This window comes from Phaethon aethereus, assembly GCF_964289735.1.
Source record: "Phaethon aethereus genome assembly, chromosome: 3".
In the NCBI taxonomy this organism is placed as follows: Eukaryota; Metazoa; Chordata; class Aves; order Phaethontiformes; family Phaethontidae; genus Phaethon; species Phaethon aethereus.
The window spans coordinates 57,318,980-57,331,703 of NC_138576.1; the positions used below are offsets into that span (position 1 = coordinate 57,318,980).

General features: G+C 47.3%; 1 protein-coding gene across 1 annotated transcript in view; it reads right to left on the reverse strand.

Moving 5' to 3' along the window:
* Positions 1 to 1,376, reverse strand: part of MCM9 (minichromosome maintenance 9 homologous recombination repair factor) — a 56,940-nt gene extending 55,564 nt beyond the window's left edge. Inside the window, 1 exon segment of the mRNA XM_081997261.1 lies at positions 883 to 1,376. Coding sequence (XP_081853387.1) covers positions 883 to 1,192 — 310 coding nt within the window. The 5' untranslated portion in view covers positions 1,193 to 1,376.
* Between the last annotated feature and the right edge of the window lie 11,348 nt (positions 1,377 to 12,724).

The window sequence follows — 12,724 nt, forward strand, 5'->3', positions numbered from 1 at the left end:
TCCAGCATGGGGCAAGGGAGGGAAACACAGGTCAACAGGTCTTGGCTTTGCAGAGAGCTCCAAACAGTTACAAGCAGAAATGACCAGAAGGGACCATGCCACCACTGACCCGGTTCTCCACAACAGGCAAAACAGGCATTTTAACCACAGAACCTGCACTCCACACTTATCACACCTCAAAGCCACTAAAAACTCTATCCTGGCTGAAACCAGGACACCTTGTAATAAGGAATAATGGCATATCAACTTGTAGTGAAAAAAGGGACAAAATTCTCTATTAATGATCATGCCTTTCAACAGTTCGTTCCAATTTTATAACAATTAAATTTATCACAATTAGTTAAGCATAAGATTTGACAGTTTCAGATTAAATTGTCACAAGACAACTCAAAATTTAGACTTTGCCTCTTCTGGGAGACAGCTGGAGCCAATAAAGACCATGAGCCAACTGACACAGTAAGGAAATCAACCCGCAAGAAGATCTGCAAACTCCATAACTTCCCCTAAAACTTTATTTTTTTCCTTTAGACCTCCTGGCTAACAAAAGAAGTAGTGGGAGACCAGCTGCTGAGTTGAGGGGTCTTTTTCCCACAGAAAGGCTTTGGTGCAAGTCATTACCCAGTAACACATGCCAACCATTGCATGCATGCCTGCAGGAATGGCCACAGCTTTCTTCTGGGTTGGTCTCCACAATTCCATGTGTCCTTTTCGGTTTAATCAGCACCAGCCGTTCCCTACCACTTCAAACCCTGAAATTGCAAGAACTAAACTTGCTTCTTCCCATGACACCCCGACAGTTTGCTCCAGAGTAAGGAAATTTGGCAGCGCTGACTGGGAGACAACCGCGGGGCACGTCACTGCTGCCCCCGCCCCGCCACTCACCCGAGACCCTGGCATGGAGGTTCTGCTTCATGCTGAGCTGCGGAGGGGCCGCGGCAGCCTGCAGCACTGCCAGGGCAGCCCGGCGCAGCGCGCTGTCGAAAATCGGGAGGACCTGGCTGGGGAAGGCGTTGAAATACTCCCCGATCTCCATGTTGGTCTCGAAGAGCGTCAAGGCGTCGACGACGACGGGATAGTGCGCCTCATCGTCGGCCTCCCTCAGGATGCCCAGGATGTCGTCCCTGTGGTGCTCCAGCACGTAGGACTCGAACACCTGCCCGATGAGGTGCACCTGGTCCGCGCTCAGCACCATCTCGCGCCTACGTGCCGGCAGGCGGGAGACGCCCGTTAGGATGCCAGGCTTTCCGGTACCGTCACGCGCCAGCCGCAAAACTTACTTTTCACTCGGAAAAGCCCGTGACGGAGCCAGGCGAATCGTGGGGCGGGGCTGTGCGCGTGCGCGGCTAATGAGCCTGGGCAGCGGCACCGCGGGGCGGGCACCGAGCTCGCGCCGCCAGCCACGCACCGCCCGTCACAGGTGGCTCCCGCCAACCAACCGCCCCGCCCCGTCCCGCCCCAGCCAGCCAATCAGCCCCGCCCCCCGTCAGTCAGTCATCCCCGTCCCGTCCCGCCCCGCCCCCCCGTCAGTCAGTGCAGGGGGCGGGCTCCGCGCTCCGGGTGGCCGCCGGGGCGGGTTGGGTGGTGGGAGCGGGCGGGGCTCTTCTCCCCCTTCATGCCAGAAAGTGAAGCCGTGCGGTGCCCCGCTCCTTCGCCCACTCGGCCGGGGATGAGGGGAGGCAGCAGCCGCTTGTCCCGCCCCGCTCCGCCGACGGCGGCAGGCGCGGGGATCTCCGCAGCGCGGAACCAGGCCCCCGCCCCAGCCGCCGCCAGCGCGGCAAATTTTGAACGCGGCGAGGCGGGGCCGGGCCGGCAGCGCGCCGCCTCGGCCGCCCGCCTGCGGAGCGCCACCCCAGCCGCGTCCCGTCCCGTCCCGCCTCAGCCCCCTAACCCGCCAGGCGGAGGCGGGCAGCGCGCCGCCCCGCTCCCGCTCGGTACCTGCAGCGCCGGCCACCCCTCCGGCCGGGCTTCCGCCGCCGCCGCGCCGCTGGGAGGCAGCGGCTCCGTCCCCGCCCCCTCCGCGCCGCCCCACGCCCGGGCCCGGCGGCCCCCTGGTGGGACGGGGTGCGGCCGCGGAGCGGTACTGGGTGTGGAGAGGCGCGTCCCTCGGGTGGCTCAGCCACCGCGGTGTGGGGACGCGCCGCTCCTGCGTGGAGGGCCGCCTCAGCCGCCGCGGGAGGGCCTGTCCCCCGGGCGGGCTGCGGGGCGGGGGAGGGCGCTGGGCGGGTACGCCGGTTGCTCTGCCTGCCGTCAGCGAAAGACTCTTGTTTTGAGGGAGGGTTGCAGGCCGGGGGGTGGAGGGGTGCTGTGCTTCCCCCCGAAGCTCGTGTGCGCCGCTGCTTCCCGCTCCCCGGGGTGCGAATGCCGTCAAGGCCAGCTTTGGCCCCTTCCGAGCCGGCTGCCTCACGAACCGGCCGGTTCCCCCTCCCTCGTGAGGGCACGTCCCAGCAAAGCCTGCGTTTGGGGATCTTATTTTTAACACAGCCAGAAAACAGGGTTTGCTGGAGGCTCTAAAGCTTTCGCTGCTTTTGCTCAGAATTTACAGTGTGTTGTTTTGAATAGTTTTGTATCTGCATGTTCTTTTCTCGTGACATGTTTTAACTATTTGAAATACTTTTAAAAATAGTTTATTCCCTTTCAAAACGGAGTCCCAGACATAAGGAATGAAACTGTCACATCTTGTGATATCACAGAGAATAACTTAATGCCCCTTTAACTTCGAAGTGTTGGAAGGAACTTAAAGCTTCTTTATTGAACTCCTCTCTGCCAGGACCTCCTGTTGTTGGCATGTGTTAATGATGAATTATTGTTGTGCAATCAAACCAAAAATCGCTGCCCATGTAAGAGCTGAACCGAAAAGCGTACCATACTACCACCAAGGTAGCGGAACTGTGTCAGTAGTTCTATAATAAAAAGATATGAGAATAAATGTACAAAACTTGTATTTTAGTACAAATGTTTAGAGTTGGTGGAGGGGAAAACCAATGCCATTCAAACAAAAAATGTCCTTTATATCCCTTATTTTCAAGTTACAATATATGGCTTCACTATGTAAAGTAACTGCCTTATTTAAACTAAGATAATAAATTTCAATGTCTAACATGTTTTTTCTCCCAAGCATATTTAAATATGTGATCTTAACAAATAAGAAAGCTACAGCCGTTACTTCACCTCTCCTAACAATATAGAATATCTTGCCATCCATGAGCTGATCCGAGGAACGCTTGGCTGGCAGAGGAAGGGAGGAGTCTTGGAATGTTTGGGCAAAAGTTTCTCTGGAAGAGCTCTGGAAAAGCTGCTGCTTCTTACTCTGGAAGACAGGGATGGAGAGCAGAATAAACTCCCCATAATCCAGGAGGAAGCAGTTAAGGACCTGTTAAGCCACCTGGACACCCACAAGTCTATGGGACCTGATGGGATCCACCCGAGAGTACTGAGAGAGCTGGCAGAGGAGCTTGCCAAGCCACTCTCCATCATTTATCAGCAGTCCTGGTTAACAGGGGAGGTCCCAGAAGACTGGAGCCTTGCCAATGTGACGCCCGTCTACAAGAAGGGCCACAAGGAGGATCCTGGGAACTACAGGCCTGTCAGCCTGAGCTCTGTGCCGGGGAAGATTATAGAGAGATTCATCCTGAGGGTGCTCACAGGGCATGTGCAGGACAACCAAGGGATTAGGCCCAGCCAGCATGGGTTCATGAAAGGCGGGTCCTGCTTGACCAACCTGATCTCCTTCTATGACCACGTGACCCACCTAGTGGATGAGGGAGAGGCTGTGGACATTGTCTACCTGGACTTTAGTAAAGCCTTTGACAGCATCTCCCACAGCATTCTCCTGGAGAAACTGGCGGCTCGTGGCTTAGACAGGTTTACTCTTTGCTGGGTAAAGAACTGACTGGATGGCCGAGCCCAGAGAGTTGTGGTGAATGGCGTTAAATCCAGCTGGCAGCCGGTCACAAGTGGTGTTCCCCAGGGCTCGGTTCTGGGACTGGTCTTGTTCAATATCTTTATAGATGATCTGGATGAGGGGATCGAGTGCTCCCTCAGTAAGTTTGCAGATGACACCAAGTTGGGTGGGAGTGTTGATCTGCTGGACTGTAGGAAGGGTCTGCAGAGGGATCTGGACAGGCTGGATCGATGGGCTGAGGTCACCTGTATGAGGTTTAATAAGGCCAAGTTCTAGGTCCTGCACTTGGGTCACAACAACCCCATGCACCGCTACAGGCTTGGGGAGGAGTGGCTGGAGAGCTGCCTGGAGGAAAAGGACCTGGGGGTGCTGGTTGACAGCCTGCTAGACATAAGCCAGCAGTGTGCCCAGGTGGCCAAGAAGGCCAACAGCATCCTGGCCTGTATCAGAACTAGTGTGGCCAGCAGGAGTAGGGAAGTGATTGTGCCCCTGTAGTCGGCACTGGTGAGGCCGCACCTCAAATCCTGTGTTCAGTTTTGGGCCCCTCACTACAAGAAGGATGTTGAGGTGCTGGAGCGTGTCGAGAGAAGGGCAATAAAACTGGTGAGGGGTTTGGAGCACAAGTCTTACGAGGAGCGGCTGAGGGAACTGGGATTGTTTAGTCTGGAGAAGAGGAGGCTGATGGGAGACCTTGTCGCTCTCTACAACTACCTGAAAGGGGGTTGTGGTGAGGTGGTTGTTGGTCTCTTCTCCCAAGTAACAAGTGATAGGACGAGAGGAAATGGCCTCAAGTTGCACCAGGGGAGGTTTAGATTGGATAATAGGAAAAATTTCTTTACGGAGAGAGTGGTCAAGCATTGGAACAGGCTTCCCGGGGAGGTGGTGGAGTCACCATCTCTGGAGGTGTTCAAAAAACATGAAGACATGGCACTTCGAGGCATGGTTTAGTGGGCTTGGTGGTGTTGGGTTGATGGTTGGACTTGATGATCTTAAAGGTCTTTTCCAACCTTAATGATTCTGTGATTCTTGGTGGAGCTGCGGGTGCTTTAAATCACAAATCACATTTCTCTCAATTTATACTCCACAAGGTATCAGAAGAGGATTCCTGCATATGACTCCTGTCTGGTAAATCAGCGGATAGAACTTCAGGTAGCATCTGCTCTGCATTGTTTGCAAATACAAACTTCTTCAGATTATTTGTAGATGTTGCCTAAATCCTTACCCAAAGGAAACCATGTTTACAACAAATGTCTAAGACTGCTTCATGGGGTTTTAAAGAGGAAATATTTTGACCCCTAGATATGTATATAAATAAAAAGCAAATATAAAAAGCAAATATTTGGTTTATATTCTAACCGATCGAATGGATATGGCTGGAAAAGCTCTGCTGAGATATGCACCTAATATATAAATTGATCACCATGACAACTCAAAACGATTTCTGATAAAGATTATCCTGGGTGGAGGGTCAAGCAAACCCTGCCTCCATATGCTTTCCCCATCAACTTTACTCAGTTTATGGTGCTGTCTGTCATGGTACGAAAGCTGGGCTGCTTTTTTCTCATGTTGAGAAAAATGTCTATTTCTAGACATTTGTTAGATAGATCAGCACGGTTACCTGGCTTCTGGTATGGCAGAGCTGTAATCCTTGTGATTTCCTGGAGGTGTCTGTCTGTGCTTCCTCGGACTCTGTGTTTTGTAGCCTGAACACCTAGAGCAACAGGATGAAAAAGAATGCAGCAGCCTGCAACTGGGGCAGCTAATTACAACTATAGAACAAGTAACTCATATTGGTGTGTAAAGGCTGCAATTAGGTACTGGTTCCTACAAGAAAGAAACCAAACTATTTATCATTTTATTATTATCTAATAATAACAGTTATTTTATTATTATCTAATATTAACAGTTATGTGCTTAGCTGAGTAATGAAGAAATGTTTACTCAGCAAAGAAGTCATAAAAAAAATATATCACGCCCATTTGAAAATCCATGAGGTAGCCCCTTTTGAAATCATGGTGCAAAATAGGGCAAGAAAAAGTAATTATCTCGAACGAGTGGATGGAGACAGTGCTGGCAGTTACCAGCCTGAAAAGCTCTCTTGTCCTGGGCTCAGAATGCTTTCCACTTTGAAGGGCTCTCTTTCTTACGTAAGCCAGTATTACTATTTGTGCTTTCAGGTCACTTCTGAGAGTCATCTGTGGTTATGAAGAAAAAGACGAAGACTAAAAACTCCTCTGTTTTTCAGTTTTACGGAGTGTAGTGTGTGCCCACAATCTGGACGTGTCTCAGGAGAGTACAAGAACTGCCCACTAATGCCGTGGCCGGGTGGCTGGTACACGTCCCACTCCAGTGTGCAACTGGGGCACTGCCGGCAAGGCTGCGCAAGTGCTGAGAAGGGCTCGTGGATCCCACAGGTTAGGAAAGGTTTTAGGCTGAGCGGCGTGACCGTGGTTGAATGTTCATGTGACCGTAACACGTCTATCGCCAGCCGTGGCTGGGGCTGCCGGTGGTGCTTACAGCCTGAAGTGTGCTGACTCTTCCTTCTGCCCAGCCACCACGCTGTTGATCTGTAACTTGAAGTTAAGCAGCTATAGTTCCAGCTAAAGGCTCTGCTGCCCTCCAAACTTTTCTGTTCGCCTGTCAGGTTGAATGTGGAACGCCTGATAATTTCCATGAGTACTTGCTGTCATAATGAGGGCAGATTTTGGTAGCTGTTACTGAGTTATGCTTTAATTTTCTTAAGTTTGGCTCTTCTTGTTCCCTAGCAACTTTGCTATCAGTGCTGCTGGCAGCAGCTGCTTCTCGTTGTGTTCAGCCAGCTGTTTAGCGTGGGCAGGCCTCTATAGCGTGCTTCACTCTGAACATAACTGGGTTGCCTTAGTGACAGGCAATTTATAAATTCATCCTTAAGAACTCCAGAGTGGTTCAGTAGTTCACCTCATAGGTCCCATCGTTAACCTAGGAACTTGACGAGCAATTTGTACAGTCAACAAAGCTTCAGTGGTCTAAAAATATTAACACCGTTGTGCAGAAAAAGAGACCAATGTTTCACCCAACAAATAACAAGTTTTATTATTAAGAGATACAGAGTTCAGCAGTTGGTCATGCCGAAGAGGAAAGGATCTGCTTCGACTTGGCTGCCTGGTTTTGTTACATGATCCCAGTACTATCCACAGGTACTTCCAATTACTGTAATGTATCTAAAGAAATGGATGTTTATTTATATGACCAAAATACACTGTAAAGTAAATTAGCTTTAGAACTGCAAGGTGATTTGTGCATATAATTGTACATAAAAATTACTCATATTCCTATTTAAAGGTTTTGCTAGGGAACGTATATATAAATAAAACAGATGCAATGCCCAATGCCCAAAAGCAGCTTGTTTATCACATCCATTGGGATCTGATAACACCCGTCTTACCATTTTATTCCTAAAAACTGGATGTCCTGTGCGGGTCCCTTGACCTTACTTTGTTCTATGGCAAAACCGGCTTTCAAAGGGATTTGGACTATTTTCTTCCTTTTCTCAAAAACCTCTTCCGATGTGTTGCCCCGGAGCCTCACCCTATTCGAGTGCAGCCTGGATCAATCCATGGCAAATGGCAGGGCTGTGTTTCTACCCCTGGGGCAGTCAGTTCCAGGTGTACTGGACACCCCTCCAAGGGAAAGCGAACTGTGGCCTGCACTCTGCTGCCAAAGGGATTGAGAAGAACGCATTGCTGATACCAGTTGTGGTGCACCGCTCGGCTGCCTCTGACACCAGTTAGTATTGAAGTTCTAGCATGTCCAGCATGGCAGTACTCAGTGGTGGCATGACTTCATCCAGGCTGTGGTGGTATACAGGTAGTGACCACTCGCCATTAAACTAGTTTTTCCACAGCTGAGACGCAGACCCATAGGCAGAAGGTGAAACTTTCTTCATATTGCTGGAGTTGGCAAGTCAGTTCATCCAGTGTTGGTCTATCTTCCTCTTTCCAGGTCATTACTGACAATGAATTGGCATATGACGATGGTGTGCTCCGTACAAACTTCTGCCACATGGGTCCTGTGCACTGGACTTCATTTAGATCTGTGTTGTCCAGCTTATTGTAAATGACCTCCAGTACAGCTAATTCCCTTGGGTACTGGATACCTCTCTCCATGGTGGTCCACTTGCCTGGGTGACATGTAACATCTTCCTTCACGCCTGACAGGAGTCACCTCCAGAGACTGAGGACTTGTGTGTCTTTTTTCCAATTGCTTTGTCAATGCCCTCTTCCCTAGAAAGGGATCCCAGCTGCTTGGCCTCCCTACCCTCTAATTCCAGGCTACTGGCCCCGTTATCCCAGCACTGGAGCAGCCAGGTGACAACATGCTCGCCTGGACGACGGCTGAAATCCTTTTGCATATCTCGCAGCTTACCCAGGGATAGGGATTGGGTGGTTATCTCTGGTTTTGCCTCTTCCTCCTCCAGTTCTCATGATGGCTTTCCTTCATCATCCTTCACTAAACGAGTTGACTTTCATGTCCGTTTTGTTCTTGTGGATGGGGGTGAATGATACCAGCACGGGCTGGTTCTCGAGTTCATCTGCAGTGCCCATCGCTGGGGTTGGAGTAGCTGCAGCGCCTGTGGCAGGGTTGGAGTAGCCACAGTGCCTGTTGCCGTGGTTGGAGTAGCTGCAGAGTGCCCACATCCACACCTAGCACTGGTAGCAGATGCGGGAGGTATTTCCAAATAGTTGTTTAACCCCGAGGAAGACCTGAAACACATCCAGGAGACCTAGCAATGGGAGCATGCTGGTTTGAACATCCCAAGGATATTTGAAATTCTCAAGCGCTGTTGTAACTAGCCTGAGGGGAAGGAGAAGATCAAGGAAGGTGTTTGCTCTGTAGATTGGCTCTCTGAGGAGTAAAGGTAAAAAGCGTCATAATGAACAGCTTCTCATAGATGGCTCCCGAAGTACAGAGATGAAGCCGCTGTTGCTGCTCCACCCTGCGTGCCGCCCTGCACACCGCCCGCCACTGCTGAGTACAAATACCAAATTGACCTAATGAGCTATGATTTTATCATACCATAAGCCAGTGTTGTGCAGAACAGCAAAGCAATAGCCTTAATCTGACGCCCAGAGGTGATAAACCCCACATAAACGCTGACAAGCAGTATATATGGCAAGTAAGGTGTTATGTAACACAAGTCCGAGAACAAACAAAACAACGTTGTGACTAGCAACAATTACAGTGATATAATGAACGCTTGTAACACATTTGTTTTAACACGCTCTGGTCAAATCTGTCGTTATCTCTACCCTTCGTGCCACACATTGGGTGCCAAAAAGGACGGTAGTGGTTTAACCCCAGCCGGCAGCTAAGCACCATGCAGCTGCTTGCTCACTCTTCCCCCATGCAGTGGGATGGGGAGGAGAATCAAAAGACAAAAAAAAGGTAAAACTTGTGGGTTGAGATAAAGACAGTTTAACAGGACAGCAAGGGAAGAGAAAATAACAATAATAATAATGATAAAAGGATATACAAAACAAGCGATGCACAATATAGTTGCTCACGACCTGCTGGCCAATGCCCAGGCAGTTTCTGAGCCGTGGTGCCCCCAGCCAACTCCCCCAGTTTATATACTGAGCACAATGTCGTATGGTATGGAATATCCCTGTAGCCAGCTTGGGCCAGGTGTCCTGGCTGTGCCCCCTCCCAGCTCCCCGTGCACCCCCACCTTCGCAGTTGGTAGAGCATGAGAAGCTGAAAAGTCCTTGACTTAGTGGGAGCACTACTTAGCAACAACTAAAACATCAGTACATTATCAACATTATTCTCATCCCAAATCCAAAACACAGCACTATACCAACTGCTAAGAAGAAAATTAACTCTATTCCAGCCGAAACCAGGACATAGCTAAATAACAATACTATGAATTTGAGATTTGCCTTCATTATAGTAAAAAAAGGTTTAGCATTTGCCTGTGAAGAACAGTAGCAGTACTGTATTGACTACATTGAACATACCAAGAAAAAAGCAACACAGCCTCTGTATGGAAAGTCAGTTTGTATCTTTCAAAGCTGATGTATTTTTGCAAATGTTGGTTAAAAAAAAATATGTAAAATGAGAGGTTGGGCTCCTCACACCTAAATTTAGGCAACTGAGGCACTTATATTTGTTGTTGCTCTAGAGTCTTTATGCAATCAAGGGAGATATGTGGGCTGATTGAGCCTTGAAGCTGCCTGTTGACTGCAGAGGAGGTGGAAGATCACGGTTTGCTTAAGTGATGTGACGCAGTCATTTTCCTTCTAAAGGAAGTAAGTTACAGCAAGGGAGGAAAACTTGGTGTCTAATTTTCTCAATGCAGACTTAGTGAAATTTACGTGTGGACAGCACAGGGATCATGTAACAATATTCACATGTAACTTAAAATAAACCTTAAGCAAGGGATTGCTCCAGCATCATGATCAGCTCTGGTTTCTAATATTATGAGTGAAGTCTCCTGATATTCATTAAGAATTCCTCATGCCCCATAGTTTTGAAATAGTTTCAGAGTAAAACTAAAACTGGGAAAAAAGTGAATGACCATTAGTCAAAAGTTAATATTGGGATTTTCTAGCTATGGTCACTGGGATAGTGTATTGGTTAACAATTTGGAGAAAAGAAAGGACCCCAATTTTTTTCAGCTGCCACACCAGAAAGGCAAGTGCTGCAATGTGGCCTGCTGCTCAGAATCCCATGTTCAGTTACAGGAAAGCATTTTTCCTGTAACTGAAATGGGGGAAGCATTTTTACCCCAAGAGGCTGCTGCTTTCAATTTTGAAGTGCATTTTATTAAAGGAGGTCCTTTGTGGAAAGAGTTTTCTATTCTCAAAAAGCAGGGAAGTTTGGGTCCAGAGACTACCTACATCAAAAGTTAAAATATTATATTCTGCTTTAAGAATGAAAACAAAGATTCTTGCAGCATTATAGAAAACATTTAGGAAGAAAAGATGAGAGGTATATCCTAAAAAAAAAAAAAGACAAAATATCCTATATTCTTCAGTTTTATAATACATACTTTTACTCTTTGAAGTGATCAAAGATTACAAATCTAAGACATTTAATTTTAATTTAAATGTGTACACGTTGAATGTAGAAATACTCAAACCAGTTAGAAAATAATCTAAGTTTTTTCTTCCAAAATAACAGATCATGAGAAAAACAGAAGTGAAAATCTATTTAGACTACATTAGAATGTTAAAAATTCTATAATATTGATGCATGTAATTTACTGTCAGTAATTCTCATAGGACTAATATTTTCCTTGAAGACTCAGGTAAATACAGCACACATGTGGGGAAGTAACCAAAAAAATGCAAAAGGAAGAAGTCAATCTACTAAAGCGATCTCTGTGTTGGCACTGATTGCAGCTTGGTTTTCAACCATCTTTGAGCTTTTTTTTTCCCCAAGGATACCTTCTGGGTACCATTCCTGCTGCAGAAAAAAAGCCGTGCAGTTCTTCGGACATAATTCTTCCCTGTGCTATGAGATTGTGTCAGATGGGTCAGCCAGGGCAGTTCTCTGCTAACCTGGAAAATTCACTGACATTCAAACTCCTACCACAGAAAGCAAATGGAGCAATCCAGACTGAAGGGCTGAACCTGGCCTTAAGACTGATTATTGCGACGGCATCCTGAAGAAATGTAGGATACTTCTGCATTTTGCCCCTGTATCAAGTACAGCCTGTTACTCCCTCTTTCCGTAGGAAAACAGAATAAGGATTAAAATATTACGTTCTTCATTCTTTGCTCTTTGACCTTTTATTGTTCTTTCTGAATAAAACTAAAGGGTCGGGGGAATTAGTTACGCTAAGAGCTGAGAATGAGATTTAATGGGTCAGAGTGCAGAGAGCGTGCTCCCGAGAGCCAAAAGATTTTCCCACCATTGTAAATAATACTATGCAACTTCACGCCAACCCTGTACCTCCGTACTCGGAGTTGCCTGTTGAGCTAGGAAAGACTGCATGCATGTGTGAGCAGAGACTTAGCAGAACTCTCTGCACAACTGGACTCATGAATATGTGCACTTTTAGCTTTTTCCAGAATACCAGATACTGCAAAGATCAGGAACACAATAGCATTGTTATAATGCAAGTTCCTGTCTTAATCCCAAATGTCAGATATCAACTTTTTTTTTAGGAATACATTTTACAGAGTTCTCAATGCTGTTTGGTAGAAAATCAGATTTTTCCTAGTTTCTTCCGGGTGGTTTTGGGCTTTTTTTGCTTGGTTGATTTTTGTTTTTTAAGAGAGTGATTTGGTAGTGGAACAACGCTGACTGTGGCAGACATGGTAACCGAGTGCTGAGTGCTTCTCAACTTTCTCCTCCCTTCCGAACAGCAAATGCCTACTAGCAAAAAGCCAACTGGCACACCTTTTACTGAATAGGCAAAGACAGACATTATCATCTTCAGATTACTGTTCAGTTATTAATTCTATACGTAAAAATGTACAAATGAAGCAGAGGATGGGAGAAAAAGGCTGAGCCCTTGCAAAGCATTCAAGAAAAAATACGCAACACTCACATCAGAACATTGTAACAAAATGAGCTACTGTCTTTTATTTTGGGTAACAGCCAAGAAATCTGACATTTTGCCCAATATGGCTTTCTTCTAAAATGAAAAAGTTGCATATACCTACAGTTGAGTCCACCAGCTACAGAAAATCTGCTGTATACATCTTTAATCCACAACAGAATCACCAGAATACAGCTTTCAGTGGAGTTTTCAAGCTGAATTATAAGATAGAAATTTTAAAATGTTCATTTAGAAGATTTTATATTGTTTATATGAAAACATACAAATTTTTCATT